This window comes from Notolepis coatsorum (assembly GCF_963971535.1).
Source record: "Notolepis coatsorum genome assembly, chromosome: 3".
Taxonomy (NCBI): domain Eukaryota; kingdom Metazoa; phylum Chordata; class Actinopteri; order Aulopiformes; family Paralepididae; genus Notolepis; species Notolepis coatsorum.
This window is the reverse complement of record NC_140167.1, coordinates 72268898-72292874: the sequence shown is the minus strand read 5'-3', so window position 1 is coordinate 72292874 and position 23977 is coordinate 72268898. Positions and strand designations below refer to the sequence as shown.

Sequence of the window (23977 nt, the reverse complement as noted above, 5' to 3'; positions counted from 1 at the left end):
ACCCTGGTCTGAGCATCTTCCCGGCTTAGCTTGCTGAGGACAGCCTGCTCTGCAGCTGGACATGCATGGTGTGTGGTCCCACACTGCCCGATAGGGTGGGTCTCTACACACCGTAGCCCTGTAGTGATATTACTACCACCCAAATTACACGTGCCTGCTGACCACCGCGGGATCGGAAGTCCAGACGGGGGAGGCACTAACGTAATACCCGGCCTGGCGAGGGCGGGGCTGGGGGGAACCCACGCTGCGACCTCCTGGGCCTAAATTCTTTTTTGACAAAAATCTTTAGATACAGGGAACCCTGCTCCGTCGACAGATACAACACCAGGCTCACCAGGACGTGTGGTGTGGGAGCCGCTTGACAGCACAGCATTCTCATAGACAGACCCAGGCCTAGCTAGCAACTGGGTGTCAGCCCCTGTCTCCATGAGAAGCGAAATGTGGGGCCGCTTGCGCTTCAGTGGAAGAACGCGGCCCGCAGCCAAAGGGGACAAATCAGAGCCCTGAGTCCCGTAGTGTAGCGGGGTGGAGTAACCAGAGAGCGTGCTAGACACAGCTAGATGGCAACGGTTTTTTAGGGCGTGCCCATCTAATGTAGCCGATCCTTCGGCCGCCGAGGCTGTCGGCCTTGTGATCACCTGTTTCCTTTATGTCCAGGGTATCTCAGGCGGGGGAAACATGGCCGCTGGCCGGGGGCCTCGCTGCAGCCGCTGGCGAGGCCGTGCTCTCACCTCTGGCTGCGCGGTGTATGGCAGCATGGAGCCCAGGTCAAATACCGCCCGCGCCCCCGTGGACAGACCAAGGTCCACCCGCGGAGAGGGGAGCCCTGAGGAGGAGACCCCTCCCCTCCTCAAGGGGCGATTGCTCCAACATTGAGCAATGTTGTTAGTTGCTGCTAAATTATGTACCCCGGCGATATAAGCTTCATCAGCCCACCAGCCACCTGGATACCTTTCCACCATGTCAGGGCAAAGGACCGATGCCACCTGCTCCACTAAGCACGGAACACCAGTGGCGGCTGCTGACCAAAGTCTAATACTAGTGAAGCACTGCTCCACTAGCAGCCATGCAACAACCTCCACTGCGGTGTGCACCTGTGAAGGGATAAATGAATGAATGAACGAAAACTCTATTAACATATTGCAGAATGGGCTAGCCCAATACACACAATTGTTAAGGGGATGCAGACCAGAGAAAACGTTAGTCCTGTCTACATCAGGGTCCCCCATTTTCAATTCATAGATTCACAAAATGCACACCTGCCCTGAGCCCTGTCGTCAGCCCATCCACCCATGTAAAGGGTAAATAAGCCTCCGCTAAACCCCCAACATTAGACACCGATTGACCGTCAGCATGAATGGTTAAGAGGAGGGAGAGTAAAGACAGCCCCGGCGGGGTACATGGGAACGGTGCCCCAACATTGTAGCATTAGCATTAGCTGCGCGCTAGGATACTTGGAAAAACATCTCAAAAGTGAGTCATGATCAGTGGTGCAGTGGTGGTCCCACGTGGTACCACGCCGACCCGGCAGTTTTCTGAGCAGAAGTATGCGCACGGATGTGCATGCGCGTGCACACAAAAATGCGTTCACAACTTTCACTCGACTCGTCGCGCCGTGCGCCAAGTACCCGGCACTTATCTATCACCTAGTCTTTGCATAATAATAGGATACCAATAGCATAACAAAGAAAGAGAAGTGCAAAACCAAAATACAAGCCCTGTACCAATTAGTGGGGGTTTGCTTGAGCTGTGGAACCAAATGGTCCCGACTGGAAGTATGAGACATTTCGTTGTGCTTCAGAAGGAAACTGTAAACTGTAAGTTACATTGTTAATTTAGTTTGTATTTACTTTTCTAGTTTAAGTTAATTCAATTAAAGAAATTGTAACTACAATATTGTATCTACAATTACATTTAAAACATTGTTTGTTTTTCAACCATATCTGTTGACAATATAATTTCTTTATATATTGAAGGCTACATCCTGCTACCTTTTTCAGCTTCTCTATTTGAAGGCAATATTTACAAAAACTAAACTAAAACTAGTAATTTCCTATACAAACATGTTTCCTACTATTTATGCATAATAATCATCTGTTCTGTGCGCATGCAAGGGAACATGTATGCGCATGCGCGCACGTGCATGTGGCGTCATTTAAACAGCGTACAGGCAGTTCTGATATTACGACTGCACCCCTGATCATGATGACCACGTTTATCCAAATATCCCGCCCCCTGCGCCAATACATCACCCGGTCGTCTCACGAGACAACAAGCAGTATTACCCATGCCAGTACCAATGCCTGCTAGCGCAGGTCCTACCTGAGCGCGACGTAGCTTGACTGCTAAACGTTGCGCGAAGTCCATCGGTCCGCTGTCAAGCGACGAGGAAAAAACACAGGATAGGACCGCCGTGCTGTGGATGTGCCGAGAAGGATCCCGGGGCTGGCGTACTTCTGGCGAAGCCCAACACTGCGTAATCTTTCTTTACATAACAATCTCCAGTTCAGAAGTGCATCTGAGCTGCTTCCGCGTTGGAAACGAATGAGGAAGGGTGAGGCATGACCACTTCCGGCGTAATATAGGGGACGCATGGGAGTGGCGTGGTCACGTGCAAGTGGGTGCATTTGTTTTTTTGATCCACTTTTTCTCCCATTTTTCTATATTTTCTCCCATCCCAATTTCGTATCATCCAATTCAACCCTCCCCTGTCACGAACGCTGTTTCTTGCCTCCCACAAGCCGGCTGCAATGTGGACTAAGTCATACATAGCACAAGTCCCCTCCGGTACTTGAGGTAACAGCAGTCGCATCTTTTCACCTGCGCAGCTCGATCTCTCAGTGTCGAGGAGTAACGCGTGGGAGGCTCACGCTGCCCCCGACACTTCCTGATTCTACTGCGCAGGCGCACCAACCGACTTGTAGGAGTCGCTTGTTCACAACGCCCGATCCCCACCCTTCAGTTTCCCTCCCCGTAATACGGCCAATGTGTATTACTGCGGACGACCAGCTAAACTGAAAACAATGTGGAGAGCTGGATTCGAACACGCGAATCCTAGCGTCTCCACACTGGTGGCGAGTGCCTTGCCCACTACACCACCTAGCCGCCCGCGCAAGTGGGTGCATTTGTTTTGTTCCCCGGAGCACACTAGGTGCTGGAGATAATGGGTTATCTCAGAAGGCAGAGCGAGACTCAAAGCCAGATGATATATAACTGCATCCCAAAGTGATTTATAGCAGTAACATAGACATAGAAGTAGCATAAAATAGACTGAATAAAAGTAATACAGCAAAATTGGAGCAGAAATACAATAAAATAGCAGGATAAACAACAATAAAGTAGCAAATAGCAATAAAATGCAACAATCACAGTGTGGATGTAGTGAGTGCAAAGTGGCAGAATGCATTAACTCATTCAGTGCCAGACTGCACTTGAATGTACAGACTGGGGGGTGTTCCGCGACAACACAGATAACATTAATGACTACACGGAAACAGTGCTGGACTTTGTTTGTACTTTGGTGGAAGAAACAATCCCCACTACCACAATTAGAGTTTACCCAAACCAAAAGCCCTGGGTAGACAAATCCGTCCGCGAAGCTCTGAAGGCGCGCACCTCAGCCTATAACGCCGGGCTTGTGGCAGGTAACATGAATGACCACAAGGTGGCGAGATACAACATTAGGAGCGCAGTAATAGAAGCAAAAAGGCGCTACAGGGATACAATTGAACTTCAATATGAACAGGCTGACTCTAGTCTAGAGCTATGTGGCAGGGCCTCAGAACGATGACAGATTACAAAGGCACCTCCCTCAAGCTGAACAGTGACATCTCCTTAGCAAATGATCTCAATACCTTCTATGCGAGGTTTGAGGCTGGGAATAACAGCACCAGCCTACAAACCACTGCAATAGAGGGGGGGGGGGGCACTGCTGATGGAGACACAGTGTTCAGGATAACAGAACATGAGGTGAGGAGGACCTTTAAGAAAGTGAATATCAGGAAGGCAGCAGGACTGGACGGTATCCCCGGCCGCATCCTACAAGTCTGTGACGACCAACTGGCCCCGGTATTCACTGACATATTTAACCTGTTCTTAGAACAGGCTGTCATCCCCACCTGTCTGAAGAAGTCCACCATTATCCCTGTACCCAAAAAATCCAAGCCTGCTTGCCTCAACGACTACCGCCCTGTAGCTCTCACCTCCATAGCCATGAAGTGCTTTGAGAAGCTAGTGAAGGGCTACATCTGCTCCTCCCTCCCCATCAACCTGGACCCCCTGCAATTTGCATATCGCCCCAACAGGTCCACGGAGGACGCCATAGCCCATGTGCTGCACACAGCAGCATCACACCTGGACAAGAGGCAGGGGAACTATGTGAGAATGCTGTTCATCGACTACAGCTCAGCATTCAATACCATAGTCCCCTCCAAACTCATAGCCAAGCTCAGGGACCTGGGCTTGAACTATGACCTCTGCCAGTGGGTCTTGGACTTCCTGACGGGCAGACCCCAGGTGGTGAGAGCAGCAGGCGACTGCACCTCCTCATCCATCACTCTCAACATAGGGGCCCCCCAGGGCTGTGTTCTGAGTCCCCTCCTCTACTTGCTGTACACACACGACTGTGTGGCACAGCGGAAAAACAACACAATCATCAAATTTGCTGACGACACAGTAGTGGTAGGCCTGATCTCTGCAAACAATGAGAGGGCCTACCTGAAGAAGGTTAAGGTTCTAGTGGGATGGTGTCAAGAGAACAGCCTCTCCCTGAACGTCAGCAAAACAAAGGAGATGATTGTGGACTTTGGGAGGTCGGGGTCAGGGACTACAGCCCCCTCAACATCGACGGGGCACCGGTTGAGAGAGTGATCAGTTTTAAGTACCTCAGAGTCCACATATCCGAGGACTTGACATGGACCACACACATTGACAGTGTTATCAAGAAGGCACGACAACGCCTCTACTTCCTGAGGCGCTTAAGGAAGTTCAACGTGAGTCAGAAGATCCTCAAGAACTTCTGCTCATGCACAATAGAGAGCATCCTGACTGGCAATATCACCTCCTGGTTTGGGAATAGCACTGCACAAGACCGCAGCAGACTACAGAGAGTAGGCCCGTTCAGCCGAATGCACAATTGGAGGGGGGCTTCCCACTCTCCAAGGCATTTACAACAAGCGGTGCATGGGCAAGGCTAAGAGAATAATCAAACACTCCAGCCACCCAAACAACTGCCTCTTTGAACTGCTGCAGTCAGGCAAGCGATACCGGAGTCTCATGGCAAGCACAGAGAGACTCAGAAGGAGCTTCTATCCCCAGGCCATCAGGATGCTCAATGAACAGTGATTGAACAATGAACAATAACAGGCCATCAACACACCCACAGCACACACACACTCACTTTAAATAAACAACACACTGTAGCACCCACTTTACCACACTTTACACTTTTACACTTTACACTTTATATTTATATTATTGGTAAGGGAATTGCACATCTCTCATTCCTTATCCATTATTCCTTATTGCACCTCCTTATTGCACCTCACCACCACAAGGTGGCACCACAAGCTAAGCTATACCTCACCATTTTTTGTACCAGATGTACATACTGTATATAGAGGTATACTGAACAATTGTTGTTTACACTTGTTTTTACTTGACTTCTTGACTTTCTATTTGATACTTATTATACTTATTTATACTATCTTGTTATTATCTAGCACACTCTCAGGAGAAAAACAGAAAGAAACATTTCATGCAAAGTATTCTGTATTTCTGTATGACAAATAATAAAGAAACTTGAACTTGAGACCCGAGATTTCTCGGGTTAACTCGCCAGCGGTTGAGTGCCAAACCCACGATTTTGGTCGGTTTTTCTTTTATTCAATTTTTTTAATTCTTTACAGGCTCACGGATCTCGGTGTTACCATAGGAAATCATTCTGAGATCCCGAGAGTGCAATACCGGCCGCATCCTGCTAGGTGGCAGTATCGCCCACCCTTTGAAACCTTATTACACACTGTGTGTCACATCTAATGTCGTCCGGGCAGAGAATTTAGACCAAGCCAAGTAAATCACTTCGAAACGCGTTCAGCACACTTGAGGCATATCTTGTGCCACTTCATGTCAGGGACCCGATCGACATCAATACTGGAAATCGCGATCAGACAATTGGAATATTCTTTTTGGAATAACCCGATCAAAGGTAAGGACTATCTGACGTCAATTCCACCTTTATCCTACAATGATTTCATATCGATCCAGCCGATCAACGTATGTAGTATTAAAAATGAATGCCGTTGCTGGCGATCAAAGCATAAAAAAACGACCCCCCTACCCTTTCATGCATTCATGATGAAACATAATACCTATTATATACCGTTGATTTGGAAAGAGTAACGTGTCCAGGCGAGCAACGCTAACGTTTTTAGCAAAATTCACATATCGCTCCATAACGCAGTTACCAGGAATTAGCCAGGATCACTCTGAAACTATACAATATTCACCACGGTATAACACGCGAACATATACATGAAAAAGTGTATTCTTTTTCACATGTTGGACGATGGATAGTTACTGTCAAATGAGCCATAGTATTGTCTCCATAGCTATAATATAGAATATAGATATAGCCCTGCAAACACCGCGACACACAGTGAAAATCCCTATATTTTAAAGCTGTGGCCCATTGAGTACAATGATGGATAGAACGGCTGGCCGTGAATGAGTATACATAACAATGAAGGATATGTTATGTATACATGTAGAACCGTCCTGAAATCATGAAAATACCAGTCTAACCTTCAAAATGTTAAGTAGTTCTTTTAATCTCACTTTGTGCATTTCTCCCCACCACCAGGTTTGGGACCTCAGCGACATCGATAAAGATGGACATCTGGACAGAGATGAGTTTGCAGTGGTGAGCTTTATGCACTTTACTCTAGACAGTGTTTTCATAGTGGCCTAAAGAGCATTCCCATCTGTGATCATGAATGACGGCTGTAACTGAGGGGTACAATTCCCTGACTGTATTAAAGAGTATGATATATTAAACCACTACTAGTTATGTACTTTAATTACTGGCCATACAGTACATGAATATATATGGTGAACACCCACACAAGAATACGGCATTGACACATAAAGTACTATTTGGAGGGTATTTATTATTATTAAGCAACGTTAGGTTACAGATTGAGAATTAGGCTCGCGCTTGTATGGCGAAGAACACACGTAAAGTAAGTCAAGAGCGTAAGTCAATGAGAATAGTATGAATACTAGGATGGGTCTAAACTGACGCCACCTGTGGTATAGCAATTACATAGGGCACACTAGTACCAGCTGGAGACACTGGGGGGTTCCCTCCGGGTGTAAGGCCGGCAGGGGTAGAGGAATGTTCGGGTACAAAGTCTGGGTCAACGAGGAATAACGAGGCTCCAGATACAGGAGCCAGTGCATGTACTCCCTTGATCAGTAGACAAAGCAACAGCTATAATCCAGTATGCTCGACAGCATGGAAGACAGCTAGCCAGCCTCTTCCTAGAGGCGGGCTCGAGTGATGATCCTCACAGGGGGTAGATCCCAAACGACAGTGGGATCGACGGTTCTCTGCTTCAGCGGTCACGGTCCCAAAGCAATATAATCCAACCAGAAATGGTTCTGCAGTCGCCGGTGTAGGTTCTCCGGGGTACATATCCAACGGTTCTCGTCTAGGACTCCTCGGGTGGGGGCACGAGTTTAGGCCGCCCAGCCTGGATAAGTGCACTAGCTATATACACGACGAACCGGTGGTAATGCTGGTCACTGAAGAACTGTAGCCGCACGATACACTATAAATTGTAGACTATTACTTCACATTAGAATAAGTCGAACTCAACGTTACTGCGTTAAACTCTGACACTTTAGCAATCTATTCGCACGCGGTTCTCAATGCTCTAGAGGCAAAGTAGCTCACTTCACTGCACGTTGTCTCGTGGTGAAGGTATTACGAACGAAGTGCTGCTGTTTACACCTGCGCCGTATTTATACGTAAGGTGAATTATCTAGTGCCAACCTCAGTTCTGTCTCGTATTACTGCGCAGACCCTGGACATGTTGAGACATGCCCGGAGTTGCCTTTGAACTTGCCGTTGGGGGCTTGGTCGTTGGCGCCTAGGGGTCGCTGTCCAATAGGAGAGCGAATATTACTCTGGTTTGTACCCAGGTAAAGGGATATTCCGTGTATATATACAAATAATATACAAGGGATACCAAACGATATACAAATATTATACAAGGGATATCAAGCAATAAATATATATATTCGGTTTAATCTGACCCTTTGTAACAGCCGCCTCCTAATTAGTCCGCACCTAATTAGTTAAAGCAAAGACAGATTAATAGTCCTGTCAACTACTCAATGTCTGTTGTGGGGAGTAGGGCAATCTACAAAGTCAGTGGGTCATGATCGTCATCAAGGGAGTCAGGGAGCCTTGGCAACTCTATCAGCCTCGCCACGGGTCGGGTGTGGCAGTGAGGCAGGTCGGCCCTCCTGGGTATACTGGGCTGTGCTCGCCACTGGTGGTCTGGTCGAGTCCGCTGGAAGCGTCGTACTGCTTCTCTTCCATTCAGTATCCAATAGCGACGTCGGATCTCAGCGAAGACTCTCTCTGCCCCAGCGTGGTGCACCTCCTCGTCGTATTTCTTTATGATGAGCTCGGTGACCTTGTGTCGGCTGTTGAGGACTATAGGGAACTTGACGTCATCCGTTAAGTCCGGGGCTCGTCTCAGACGACCACCCACTCTGATGAGGTCATGGGCGTCGCGCTCAGGGGCCAAGTGGAGCAGTCTGCTGTCTGACGGGACTGGCTTTGATCCCTGCAGACAGTCTAGCTCGTCGGGGAACGAGTCTCTTTGGGCTCGCTGTAGCAGAAGGAGTTCTGCTTCTTCGTAGTTAGCTGCATTAATGTCAGTAGTGGAGGGAACCTCAGGGTGGTGCCACAGGAATGTCTTTAACTGCGCACTCTCAAGGGTGGGGCAGTCGTCTATGTTAGGGTCGGTGGGGACCAGTGTGTGCGTCAACCCACAGAACATAGATTTCTTGATCTCTGCCTCCTCTTGACTAGCCTCCCGTGGGGTGGGGTTAGGCCACTCTTCTTCCGGGAGCTTGAGGAACTCAGGACCGTCACTGTAGATATTGTGACGTGTGAGGTCATCTAGGGACATCCCCCGTGTGATGACATCTGCTGGGTTCTGTTTCGTGTCCACGTACCTCCAGCATGCTGATTCTGTTAAGTCTTGGATCTCTGTGATTCTGACTCCCACGAAGACCTTGTATCTACACGAATCGGACTGGATCCATGTGAGTACGGTCATGGAGTCTGACCACAGGATTGTTCTTTGCACCGGGATGGTGAGTTCACGTTGGATTAACGTGGCGAGTTGCGCGCCTACCAGGGCTGCGCAGAGCTCTAGACGCGGGATCGATTGTTGCTTGCGGGGGGCTATCCTTGAGCGAGCCAGGATGAAGGCTGTGTGTATTTCTCCTCCCTCCTCTCGGGCCCGCAAGTAAGCCACCGAGCCGTAGGCCACTTCTGAGGCGTCGCTGAAGACGTGCAGGTCCATCTGGCACGTCTCCAGCCGCACTGTGGGTGGGAAGTAGCTTCGGCGTATGTTCACATTTTGGAGCGAGTCGAGCTCTCTCTCCCACTCTGTCCAGGTGGAAGCGAGGTGGTCGGGTATGGGGTCGTCCCAGCCCTGTTCCTTGTCCCACAGCTCTCGTACAATCATTTTCGCCCTGGTGGTGTAAGGTAGGATACACCCCAGCGGGTCATATTGCCTTGCGAGTGTTCTGTATACACTCCGTCTGGTGGTCGGTAGAGGGGTCGACCTTCCCTGCTCCGTGGTCAGGGGTGTGTATCTGTAATGGAGCGAGTCTGTTTTGAAGCGCCAGACTAGTCCTAATGTCATTTCTTGGGCTTCACCTGGGATGGTCGCCATCCAGGTCTCGCTGCTTGCTGCCTTTGTCTCTGGGGAGAGGCTGCGAAGTACTTGAGGGTCGCTGCTGGCCCACTGCCGGAGATCAAAGCCGCCTTTGATCAGTGAGGCGCGGAGCTTGAGTAGGAGGGCTTCGGCTTCTTCTGGCGTCAAGGCGCTTTGCAGACAGTTGTCCACGTAGAAACTCCTCTCTACACTTTGTCTGACCTCCTCGTCAGCTTCAGGGTCTTCTGTGACATGTTTTTGCAGTGCGAACGTAGCACAGCATGGGCTGCATGTGGTTCCGAAGGGGAGGACCTCCCATTGGTAGATGGATGGTTGCTCATCCCCGATCCTCTCTCTGCATAAGAACCGTAGCAAGGGCTTGTCCTCTTCCACTAGTCGCACCTGCAGGAACATCCCTTTGATGTCGCCGCTGATGGCCACCTTGTCTTGGCGGAAACGTAGCAACACGCCTAGTAGAGAGGGGTCGAGTGTTGGGCCGGGCAAGAGTTCTTTATTCAGATTCTGTAGTCCGATCTGGTAGCTGCAGTTGAACACAATACGATCCTTGCCGTTGTGGTGGACCTTGTGGTGGGGCACGTACCATGATTCGGTCGTCTGGTCGGCCTCTTGAATGTCAATTTTCTTTATGTGTCCCGCTGTGATTAGCTTGTCAATCTCAGCGCGGTACACAGTGGCTTGAGTGGGGTCTTTGGCTAGACGCCGCTCGGTGTTCAGTAGATATCGCTCCGTCGCTTCTTTTGAGGCGTGGAGGGTGGGCATACCCTCTCGCCCCAAGAGTGGAGTTGCGTATCTCATCACTCCATTGACCTCGACTCTCTTTGTCCTCTGCTCGAGGAGGGTTATGGCATAAGTGTCTTCCTTTGATCGAACGAGTTTCTTTTCATTCTTAAAGGGCATCGCGTCTAATGTCCATAGCCTCTCGACGTGCTGTAAGAGGGTGGTGTCTTCTTCTTTTATTCTTGAGTGGAGGCAGCGAGTGGCTGCTGGTCGGTTGGAAGACCTGGAGAGGGGGCCTTGTAGTGTCCACCCTAGGCGGGTCTCGACCGCTGCTGGACAGCCTCTGGGCCCGATGTGGACCCGGTCCGTTGGGACGATGAGGTGTGCGTGGTCGGATCCTATGAGCAGGGTCGGGGTGGCGCCGTCGATGAGCGGTATAGGTAGTTGACGTAGGTGCACGTATTTTTCCATCAGCTTGGGGATGGGGTAGGTGTACTGTGACAGGCCTATTTCTTGGCTGGTGAAGGCGTTAGTAATCCTATACTGCTTCTCGGGCTGCCCGACTGCTGCTATCGTGAAGGAGACATTTTCACCCTTTATGGTCTTCAGGTCTCTTCTTATAGTACGGATTGTCATTGTTTCTTCGCTCCCCCGCAGACCCAGCCGGGCTGCAGCGGATGCGAGGAGGAGAGTCTTTTCTGACCCATCGTCCAGGATGGCGTAAGTGTCCATGACCTTGTCCTCGTAGCTTAATATCACTCGGACCACTTTCAAGAGCACTCGGGAGCTCCCGCTCCTCGCAGGGTCGATATACATGACGTTCACTCTCGAGCTGCTTGGGGGTACGAGTTTCTTCTTGTTGCTGTCATGTAAGACATCCAAGTGGGCGCCGTCGCACTTGCTGCATTTCTTCTTTAAACGGCACTCGGCTGCAGCGGCGGTTGGCTTTGATCCACTGACTCACCTCGTCAGCGGCCATCTTCTTGAAAGTGTCACATTGAGACAGCCAATGTTCCTTTTCACAGTACTGGCATACAATCTTCCACTTCTCTTTCGTCGAGGGGGTGCTGTGGTTCTTGTGCTGCGGTACTGACTCGGCTTGGTGCATGACGGTCACCGACCGGCGGTTATCATTAGATCTCCGAGGTCCATCTCTTGGGCTTGGTCCACTCCACACGAACGTATCCAGTCGTAGGCTGCTGACTTCCCTCGTGAGGAAGGCGGCCAGGTCTAGGAGGGATGGCTCGGGACCGTCGGGATCACGGTGGTCTCTCTGCCGCCGAAAGCGCTCTTGGCGGGCTGGAGGGAGCTTCTCTAGTATTCGTTCCACATTAGAGTTAGCATATAGTTACAGATTGAGAATTAGGCTCGCGCTTGTATGGCGAAGAACACACGTAAAGTAAGTCAAGAGCGTAAGTCAATGAGAATAGTATGAATACTAGGATGGGTCTAAACTGACGCCACCTGTGGTATAGCAATTACATAGGGCACACTAGTACCAGCTGGAGACACTGGGGGGTTCCCTCCGGGTGTAAGGCCGGCAGGGGTAGAGGAATGTTCGGGTACAAAGTCTGGGTCAATGAGGAATAACGAGGCTCCAGATACAGGAGCCAGTGCATGTACTCCCTTGATCAGTAGACAAAGCAACAGCTATAATCCAGTATGCTCGACAGCATGGAAGACAGCTAGCCAGCCTCTTCCTAGAGGCGGGCTCGAGTGATGATCCTCACGGGGGGTAGATCCCAAACGACAGTGGGATCGACGGTTCTCTGCTCCAGCGGTCACGGTCCCAAAGCAATATAATCCAACCAGAAATGGTTCTGCAGTCGCCGGTGTAGGTTCTCCGGGGTACATATCCAACGGTTCTCGTCTAGGACTCCTCGGGTGGGGGCACGAGTTTAGGCCGCCCAGCCTGGATAAGTGCACTAGCTATATACACGACAAACCGGTGGTAATGCTGGTCACTGAAGAACTGTAGCCGCACGATACACTATAAATTGTAGACTATTACTTCACATTAGAATAAGTCGAACTCAACGTTACTGCGTTAAACTCTGACACTTTAGCAATCTATTCGCACGCGGTTCTCAATGCTCTATTTAGAGGCAAAGTAGCTCACTTCACTGCACGTTGTCTCGTGGTGAAGGTATTACTAGTAATGAACGAAGTGCTGCTGTTTACACCTGCGCCGTATTTATACGTAAGGTGAATTATCTAGTGCCAACCTCAGTTCTGTCTCGTATTACTGCGCAGACCCTGGACATGTTGAGACATGCCCGGAGTTGCCTTTGAACTTGCCGTTGGGGGCTTGGTCGTTGGCGCCTAGGGGTCGCTGTCCAATAGGAGAGCGAATATTACTCTGGTTTGTACCCAGGTAAAGGGATATTCCGTGTATATATACAAATAATATACAAGGGATACCAAACGATATACAAATATTATACAAGGGATATCAAGCAATAAATATATATATTCGGTTTAATCTGACCCTTTGTAACAACGGCGATGTAGTAAAACTAGCACTATGATTAAACTAGCATAAGCTAGTTGTTCCCTGCTTCCTTGAGTATAATGCTATAGCTAAATGTGAATATAAATTATCTGAATATAAATAATTGCATGCCGTTGGTAGATGTAATTTTAACAATTGTAAAATAATTTTGCCCTGTTCTATTCTTGGTATGGGGACGGGGACGGAGACGGGACGGTCCTCAACTTTTCCTTATCTTGGACTTAGACCTGGACTGCTATTAGTCTTGATCTCTAGACTCTGTCTCGACTGGGAACTTTTTGGACTACAGCACTGACGAGAACCAGTATAGTTCAATATAGTTTAGTATAGCTTTTATAGTTCTGTATTTTTCGTTCATTTTTATTTAAATTTTTTATTTCATAAAATAATTATTCAATTCAATTCCCATAACAACTTTATGACAAAGGTTTAAACTTTGTCATCTCTCTCTCTCTCTCTCTCTCTCTCTCTCTCTCTCTCTCTCTCTCTCTCTCTCTCTCTCAGGCCATGCACTTGGTCTACAGAGCCCTGGAGAAGGAGCCTGTTCCCGTGGTCCTCCCCTCCTCCCTCATACCTCCATCCAAGAGGAAGAAGAGTGTGGTCTCTCTTCCCAGTGCGGTGTCCGTGCTGCCCGCCAGCCCTCCGCCACTCAAAGACTCCCTGCGCTCCACGCCGTCACACGGCAGCATGAACTCACTCAACAGCACGGGAAGCCTGTCGCCCAAACACTCACTGAAGGCCGGACAGGTGCGTACTGCTGCATGCACACACAGCCTTCTTCTCATCTCACAGGTTTAAGAGTACATCCCTATGAACATTAAGGGACATTTCACATGCTTAACCTCTTGAGCCCTAGCCCTATTTTCTGAAAATCCGCCTAAAATACATACCTATGTAAATGGGAGATTGCTCCACTTCTACAAGGGCCATTTGCATGTTCTTGGTATCTAGGGATTTTTTTTATTTATATTTTTAAAAATTTATATTTTTCATCTTGTGAATAACACCATGCTAAAAATCATCAGCACTACTCTCTCTCTCTCTCTCTCTCTCTCTCTCTCTCTCTCTCTCTCTCTCTCTCTCTCTCTCTCTCTCTCTCTCTCTTTCTACATCTCTCTTTTTCTCTTTTTCTTGTTTCATGGTCTTAATTGCCTCATCAAATAACCTCTCTGTCCCTCTCTCTCAGCATTCGGTAAACTGGGTGGTCCCGGTGTCGGACCGCGGTCGCTACGACGACATCTTCTTGAAGACGGACGCCGACCTGGACGGCTTTGTGAGCGGACTGGAAGTAAAGGACATCTTCATGCACTCTGGGCTTCCCCAGAACCTCCTCGCCCATATATGGTAGGTTGGACCTTTTATAACCCTTTTACACTTGACTACTAGGACTGCACCACGTGGAAACAGTACTCAGAAGGACCCTTTTACACATTGACTTGTAGGTAAATGGTAAATGGACTGCATTTATATAGCGCTTTTATGCCAACCTGCTCATCGGGAGCAGTTAGGGGTTAAGTGTCTTGCTCAAGGACACTTCGACACGCTGCCCAGGAGGAGCGGGAATCGAACCTGGAACCTCTGGATTACCAGACGACTGCTCTACCTCCTGAGCCACTTACAGATATATTACATACAGTATATTACCATATCTGCTTAGGTATGGGAAATCACATGTTAAACACTCCAGGTGGCGTTCCTCATATTGGACTGCAGCAGAGTGATGGGAAGTGTGATACAATTAACAGCCTTATATATTTCAGAAATGAGGGACGTCCCAACTCCCAAGCTGATCTCACAGCACTTTTGAGTAAAGGCCTTGTGGTACGGAATGATTGTAGTTCTCTCTCCTCCGACATGGCTGCCTGTAACCATTGTATGTGGCTGTATTTAAGAAAGAAAATGTCAAATCTCTGTGCAGTGGTAGTAGGTAAAACACTGGAAAAGCATGATATTACTGTTCTACTGTGACTTGTTTACAAGATCCAGTAATAAGACACCAATGTATTAACCACTTAAGCATCGGACGGCACGTCGCGGCACTTTGCTCTCGTCTGCCGGCTCCGGGCTGCGTTTTTGCCGATCAACCAATACATTGTTGGAAAGTTGAATTTGCCGCCTTTCGATTGTCACCACACTCAACCTATTGCGTGCTTCCAGTCTGGAGTTACAAGACGAAACATCCGACGAGCGTCATTTGACAAGCCATTTGGGCAAGTGACCATGTCCGGTTTGGTTGGATCCTGAACGGACCAGTCACTGCTGATGGCGAAAATGATTGTCCACCTTTGTAGCCAATGACATTTTGGAGCCAACGCTATCCATGCGGGCGCTGATCGCAAGGAGAAAGGGGAAGAAGAAGCCAGTGAAGTCCTTTGTTTTGATTAGAGCCTCGGAATCAATCGAAGTGGTAGAGCTGTCCTCAAAGCCTGTTTTTGGGCTTCGAACTTCGCCAGGGTTTTTCGAACGGACGCTCGAACCTTCGTTTTTAATCATGCAAAAAATGTTGTCCTAAATTGTCCTAAATAATTTTTCTGGTTCAGTACTGTCGAGTCTTGACTTTAGGCACATAGCGCACATTTACACATAATGTACCGCATATGCGCATATTGCTGCGGTTATTAAGTAGTACCACCTAGTTACTGGTCACGGGAGGCTTCAATATAATTTGGATGGTACTCCATTTTGTGAATACATTTGTTGAAACAACATCTTTGTTGGCCGATGGCTCCTGCTATATATTTTTTTTTATAACTCTTTATTTTTTAGTTTTACATAAGCATTATACAGAACAGTAATAATATGACAACCACCACCACAGGACAGACAAGACAGACAAGACTCACAGGACAGGACAGTGTTAATCACTCCATATCTTTTCAGCATAGTCCTTCCTCTTTTTACTTCAATTGGCCCAAAGTAGTCGACCCCCACATGTGAGAATGGTGGCAAGTCAGGTATTAACCTGTCTTTGGGTAAATCTGCCATCTTTTGCTCTCCACCTGTAGCGAGTAAACGTCGGCATACAGTACAATCAGATATGACACTTCTTGCCAGAGCGTTTGCAGAGGGAATCCAGTATTTTTGCCTCAATCTTGACAACATGTGATTTCTGCCGCTGTGACCAACCTTGTTATGGATACTTCGGAGAATGATATGGGAGACATGGTGATTCTTGGGAAGAATTACTGGGTGTTTCATTTCGTCTGGCATTGCCATTTTGTTCAATCGTCTCCCAACTCTCAAGATACCATTTTCAAGGACTGGATCAAGTCTGTACAGTGAGCTGTTCTTCTTGACAGAACCATTGGCTTGCAGTGGTGTCAGTTCCTCCAAAAAGCGTTGTTTCTGACAGAAGAGTATTATAGCTTCCTCTGCCTCTTCCAGATCGTCAATGGTGAGTGTGATAACAGTCATCATCTCTTTGAACCTTGTCATCTCAGCTTCAACCATCTGCTTCTGCTTGTCCACATCCTTCAGTTGTGCTTGTACAATGGTAAGTACTTCCTTTCGCTTTTTACTCAATTGTAACAAGATGCTTTTCAAGTGCAAAAACCATAACGTTGCTCTCCTTAGTTTACCCCAGTCAGAAAAATGAAGTAGCATTTTGCTTGTTGCCTCTTGTTCGCGTTCATTGATTGCGTTCACGGTGACCTTTTCTTTCTTTATTTCAGGGTCATCGGGATTGTCGGCGGCAAGTCGGTCAGGATGTTTCAAGAAAACTGGACCATTGCACCAAGTGTCGCACTTTAAGAATGCCTCAGCATGGAGACCGCGAGAAGCGTGGTCTGCCGGGTTCAACTTGGTGTTTATGTACCTCCACTGCGATACATTTGTTGCTTCTCTGATGACGCTCACCCGATTGGCCACAAAGGTGTGAAACCTTTGGTTTTCATTTTTTATATACTTTAGTACCGACGTACTGTCTGTCCAGAACATGGAACTTTCAAGAGGGATTTTGAGCTCAGTCGTCAACATTCGGTCAATGCATACAGCAAGGGCTGCTGCAGTAAGCTCCATCCTAGGGATCGTTATTTGTTTGAGAGGTGCCACTCTCGCCTTTCCCATTATGAAGGCTGTGTGCACATCATCATTTTTGTTTGACATTTTTAGGTAGGCGACGACACCATACCCCATCTCACTTGCATTGCAAAAGAGGTGTAACTGTGCAAATTGGATTGACCTGAATTGTTTGGGTTTGACACACCGTGGGATACTGAAGTCTTCCATCTGCTTCAAGCCCATCAACCATTTTTGCCATGGTTTTCTGAAGGCCTCTGGAATTTCCTGATCCCATCCGCTATCAAGCTTGCACAGTTGTTGTAATATGTGTTTAGCTTTAAAAACAAAGGGGGCAAGAAACCCAAGTGGATCATAGACTGAGCTCACAATGGAAAGAATACCTTGTCTAGTCTCCGGTTTGGGTTTCAGGCTGACTTGAAACTTGATGGTGTCTTCTTCCATGCACCACTGTATTCCAAGCGCTCTTTCGATGGGAAGAGTTTGTTTCTCCAAATCCAGGGTCTTCACTTCCTTGGCTCTTTCCTGTTCAGGAATTGAAGCCAGCACAGTTCTGCTGTTACTTATCCACTTGGTTAAGTTGAAGCCTCCTTTTGCACATACGTCTTTTAGCTCTGCACATAGTCTCACGGCTTCTTTTTCTGTGGAAACAGACTTTAAACAATCATCCACATAGAAGTTGTTTCAAACAGTGTCAACTGCTTCGGCTGAGAATGCTTCTGTGTTGTCCTCTGCAGATTTCAGTAGGGCATAACTGGCACAGCTGGATGAGGATGTAGCACCAAACAGGTGTACTGTCATCCTGAACTCAGCTAGGGGTTTAGTGATGTCCCCACCAGGCCACCATAGGAAGCGAAGATAGTTGCAGTCTGAGGGTTGGTTCTTGTCTGAACCGCATCAAAACGCCAAGTAACGTGTTGGTAAGGTTGGGACCTTGGATCAGATTGTCATTCAGGGAAGTTCCTTGTAGTGAGGGAGAGCAATAAAAAACAACACGGAGTGTGTCTTTCCTCGGGTGGCGAACCCCATGGTGTGGTATGTACCATACCTTTCCACTGTCAGCCTTGAGCTCTTCTTGTGGCACAGGCTCAGCATGACCTTTCTGTATTACGCCTTCTAAAAATGTTCTGTATTCCTCGTGGAAAGTTGGATTCCGGTGGAACTTTCTCTTTAGTGACATCGTTCTTTGTTCTGCTAGATGGCGATTGTTTGGCATTTTGGTTTCCCTTTGCTTAAATGGAAGTGCAAGCTGATAATGTCCATCTCTTTTCACAGCAGAGTTCGACATAATCTCCACAAATCTTTTGTCTTCAACAGACATTTCCTTCTTTTCCTCATATTTCCTTGTTGGGAAATCATGGTTGTATTGTCCCATGAGAAGATCGCTCAAGTCTGTTACTGAAATCCGATTAGTGGTGACAGATGAGTGCAGTCCATCTCCATCATCCTTGTTTAGTGATCCATTCACTATCCATCCTAACACTGTTTTAACAGCATAAGGTCCTTCATTCTGACTGTTAATGACTTTCCACGGTTCCATTAGTTGTGGCGCATTGGTTCCTATAAGCAGTCCAACAGGCACATCAACTTCTGTCAGGTGAATCTCCTTCGGGTAGTCCCACCTTTCTAGTGCAGCTTGTGTAGGTATATGATCCTTGGCTACAGGGATTTCATCTTGGATGTACAGCTTTGGTAGCTCATAGAACTCAGAACTGTCTATGTTGCTTACTTCAAGTCGACCAGCAGGGATAAATGAAGTGCTTGCTCTTGGCCCATAGTCCTCAACAGGATTCGTGTTTTCTTTACCTTCGTATTCAACTGCCGTCTCAACGCTTCAGTACAAAAACATGCTGTACTCCCCGAATCCATGAAAGCATATGTTTGGATGATTTTAGTTGAGTTGGACATTTTCACTTGTACTGGTATGATTGAAAGTGTTTGGCCATCACCGGCCCTGGTAATGCCATGAGCTTCCAGAGAAACCATTACACTGCTGATTGACGTACTTGTTTCAACCGTCTTTTGTCCTTCATCTTTTCCTTTATATATGTGTAGAATTGTTGGGATGTTTTTGGGAGCACACATCACAATTCAATCTGTTCGAACAATCTTTGCTTCTATGTCCCTTATTTAAACAGCCGAAGCATATTCCTTTAGACATCAAGCATTCAATTTTTTCCTTGTGAGGTCTTTTGTTCATTTTACATGATTCATCTGCATGTTCTCCTGCACAGAATACACACGGTCTGCGCACAATGGCGTTTAAGCGGTCAGCGCTTAGCTTTGAACCTTAGTAAGGCTTTCATTCGTCATGGAAACCAGGGGTTGTAATAGTTGCAAAGCTACTTCGCTTGTAATCTGGTTTGAACTTTGCATTGAACGGTTTGCTTCCTCTTTGTTCCTTTTTGGGTGCAGGGTCTTGTATGTCCCCAAAAAGAGGATCTGTTGCTATTCTAGCCTGTCGCTCTATGAAAGCAACAAGTTCAGGAAACTTTGCCCTTTTTCTTTTACGTTCATAAAAGTCATAAGCAGTAGCTCGCCACCTCTCCCTGAGCTTGTATGGTAATTTTAGGATCACCAGCTTCATTTGAGATGGGGTGCTCATCTCATCCAAAAATTCGATGTCTTGCATTGTGTTTAGACATCCACGGAGAGCAATTGAATAGGCATGCAGTGCCCTTTTGTCCTCACCTTTGATAGTAGTCCACTTGGAAACTTTCTCCATACAAGCCGCTGCGATTAGGAGTTTATTTCCGAAGTTTCCTTCAAGCAGTCTTTTGGCTTTGTTGTAACCCATCTTGTGGTTTGTATACCGACAACTTCTTACAAGCTCTTTTGCCTGGCCTTCGGTAAACTGTTCGTGAAAGAAAAGCCGGTCCTTGTAGTTTTTCAAGCTGTTGTTTTCCCTTTTAAATTGGCAAGACGTGCCATCATGGCAGATTTTTCAGCTTGAGTCTTTTTAAGCATAGATGAGGTTGTTGAGCTCACACTACTTCTATGACTGTTTGGACCCCTTTTGCTACTTTTGTAACTGGATGGTGCCTTTTCTTGCTCCTGAGGAAGGGAGGCAGCTTTACACATCCACTTATTTACGATAGCATGGAACATTTTACAAGCAAGCATGGAAGGGTGCCATTCTAGGTTGTCTTGTACTTTATCCTCTTCGTCAATGAGATTCTGGATAGTTGAATGCTTTTCTATAACTTCCTCTTCAATGGTTTTTCCTACTTTGTAGTGGCCGACTGTCACTCCTCGAATGTGCTGACAGGCGTCACGATGCACCCATAATTAATTAGTTCTCTACTCAGTAACACAGTTTGTGATGTAAATATAGAAGAATGTCCCAAGTTGCGGCTGGTACGGTTTACAGGGTTTTATTGTCCAAAGGTGAATGATAGTGAATTAAATGGTTCAATTAGAGCAGTTGTCAGTTGCTCTGTCTATCAGTTCCAAACAGTGAAACAGGTAGGAAAAACGAATCCCCATAACAGGTGCATGAATTACAGTGATCAGCTAGGTTATAGAGGTGGGGTGCCCCCTAGAGTTCAAACATAAATAAGACACTAAACAATAATATAAATACTACAAGTCAGTTTCTGCTTCTACAGTCATTGATTCAGCTTCCCAATTCAGTTTGTAATCCTTCCTCATTCCATTACTGGGTGAGAAGTTGTAAGTGAGAATCTGGGTTTTCACGACATTCAGCTTGTATCCTGACATCCAGCCATAATCATTTAGTATGGTCATTAACTTGGGGGAGGTCAAGTTTGGGTTTTGGAGGTATATTATAATATCATCCACGAAAAGGCCTATCCTGTGGTCCCCCCTTGCTATTCTAACACTTAATTTCTTTACTTTCTCTAATGGCTTGGGCTAATGGTTCTACGAAAATTGCGAAGAGGGCGGGGCTTGCACAACATCCCTGGCGCGTCCCTCTGAACAGTTTGAATCTGTCCGACAAGCTACCGTTAATCTTTACTCTGGCATTTGGATTGTCGTATAGAGCTCTTATACAGCTGATGAATTGATCGTCGAATCCAAATCTTTCCAAAACCCTAAACAGGAAGGACCATCTGACCCTGTCGAAGGCCTTTTCCGCATCTAAACTTACCAAGGCTGCTGGGAGTTGTTGTTTTTCCACCTGTTCTATCACATGTAAAGTGTGCCTAACATTGTCCTGTGTCTGTCTGCCTATTATGAACCCTGTCTGGTCCTCGTGAATCAGGTCAGGGAGGATGTCCTCCATTCTCCTAGTTAATATAGATGTGAACAGCTTGTAATCCCCATTTAACATCGATATGGGACGATATGATTTGCAATGTTCCTTATTCTTCCCTTCTTTTGGTATAACTGATATCACCGCCTCTTTCCAGGACGGGGGGGCTTCTGCCTTTACAAGTGTCCAGTTAAAAGAATCTAGCATTACTGGGGCCAGGTCTTCTTTAAAGATTTTGTACCACTCGTTTGGAAACCCGTCGCTCCCTGGGGTTTTGTTTGCTTTCAGTCTTCCTACGGCTATATCTAGTTCTTACTTTGTGATGGGGGATATCAAGGCTTTATTATCGATTTTCCCTATACTCGGGAGATCCAAGGATGATAAAAAACTGTACAATTTTCTCCTCGTCTTCCATCTCAGGTTGTGAGTACAACTTTTCATAGTATTCTTTGAATATACGTTGAATTTCTTCAGGTTCATAAGTCGCTTCTCCTGATTGGGGTTCCCTGATCTTGTGGATAAAATGTCTACTCTGCTGGGCCCTGAGTCGTTTTTCTAAGATCTTGGTTGCCCTTGGGCCTGATTCATAGAAGGTTTGTTTTGTGTATCTTAAATTCTTCTCTAGCTCTCCTTTTCCCATCTCCTAAAGTTGTGATTTTATCCCCTTCATCTGTTCCCTGTCACCAGTGGTGCAGTCGTAATATGGGAACTGGTTACACGCCACGTGCACGCGCGCTCCCGCGCACGCGCATACATGTTCCCTCAGTTGCGCACAGAACAGATGATTATTATGCATAACAATGGAGATCAAGCAGCCCCCCACCTTCTCGTAGGTTCCTATTATTATGCAAAGTCTAGGTGACAAGTGCCGGCCGCTGGCCGGGTAGCTTTCTACAACGGCTGGGTACTTATCATTGCGCGCACTTCTGCCCTGAGTGACTACTAATAACACGCCGTGTAACCGCGTGTGTGCACGACTGCACCCCTGCCTGTCACCCCCCCCCCTCCCCTCCCTGTACCTGTTGCTCGAGTTTTCTCAAGTCTCTCTGTAATTGATCATATTTCATTTGCCTATACTTATTCAAGTGTGCAGTCTTTGAGATTAGGTATCCCCTCATAATTGCCTTGATTGTGTCCCATAGGATGGTCGGTTTCACTCGGCTGTCCACATTATTTTTAATAGATTTGGTTATCTCCTTCCTGATCTGATTCACGAGATCCTCCCCATTCAGAATCCCCAAGTTCAGCCTCCAGAGTGTGTCTCGTTGTCTGTTGTTCAAGTGTATGGTCAGATTCAGATATACCATATTGTGGTCTGAGATATCTGCCGTTCCTATTGAGCAGCTCACCACCCTGTGTCTCTCTCTCTTATCTATTAAAAATAAGTCTAGCCTAGAGTGTACCTCGTGCGTCGCAGAGTAATGAGTAAAATCTAAAATTCCTTTCTCCTGCATTTAGGTTTCTCCATACCTCCATCATTCCCGCTTCACTAAACAAGATATTCAAGTCCTTTGATCTCTGAGAGTTGTGTCTGGATTTACTTGTTGTGTCTAGTGAATCATTCAATATAGTAAAGTAAAGAGGCCTATGTTCATATCGGTGAGCCCAATTTGTAACACAAAACGAGAGACGTGTAGCCGAGACGTTATTTATTTAATATTTTATTTATTAATTGTATTATTATTATTTTATTTGTTGCCATGCCTAAAATAATAGTCAAGCATAGGGCTAAAACATTTTCTTAAACAATAAATAAAAAAAAATTGTTATATGAAAGAATTTTATAATAAAAGCTTTTCTATACATTTGTCTGATTGATTGATTGAAAATGTTATTAACAGATTGCAGAATGGGTACAATACAGTACAGCTCAATAAACAACTGCTAAGACTGGAGGATGAAGACCAGAAAAAGACTTTCGGCTTGTTTACATAAGGGTCCTCCATTTTCAATTCATCAAAACATTTAGAGACATACAAATAATATACAGTACTTTCATTAAAAACAAATTGGTTTTGTTATTTAAAAAAGTGCCCATAAAAAAGATTCAGTCCCCCTACATTTTTCATTTAGGGGCACCTGTGCCCCTAGTGAAAAAGCTTAGCGTACAGCCCTGACACACACACACACACACACACACACACACACACACACACACACACACACACACACACACACACACACACACACACACACACACACACACACACACACACACACACACACACACACAGACACACGCACACACACACACACACAGACACACACACACACACACAAAATAATGACAATACATTTAATCGAATTAGATTATATTACATTTATTGTCATCGTACAGCACAAGTAGTACAATGAAAAGAAGTTGGCATGTACAGTATTACTATGAATACACTATAATAGCAAGCCATATTGGCTAGTGGTATAACTATTATGAGTGGGTATGGGATCTATACAGATATAGATATAGTATACAAGTATATAAACAGGAATAGATGCAGATTCATACAGATGTAGGAAAATATATATACGGTATAT

The 23977-nt window shown here is 46.6% G+C and overlaps 1 protein-coding gene across 1 annotated transcript in view; it reads left to right on the top strand.

The window, feature by feature from the left end:
• Positions 1-23977, top strand: part of eps15l1a (epidermal growth factor receptor pathway substrate 15-like 1a) — a gene marked incomplete at both ends in the record, with an annotated part of 148269 nt that overhangs the window by 32824 nt on the left and 91468 nt on the right. Inside the window, 3 exons of the mRNA XM_084309500.1 lie at positions 6860-6919; positions 13714-13956; positions 14396-14553. Of these exons, the coding sequence (XP_084165626.1) occupies positions 6860-6919; positions 13714-13956; positions 14396-14553 (461 nt within the window). The remainder of the gene's footprint in view (positions 1-6859; positions 6920-13713; positions 13957-14395; positions 14554-23977) is intronic.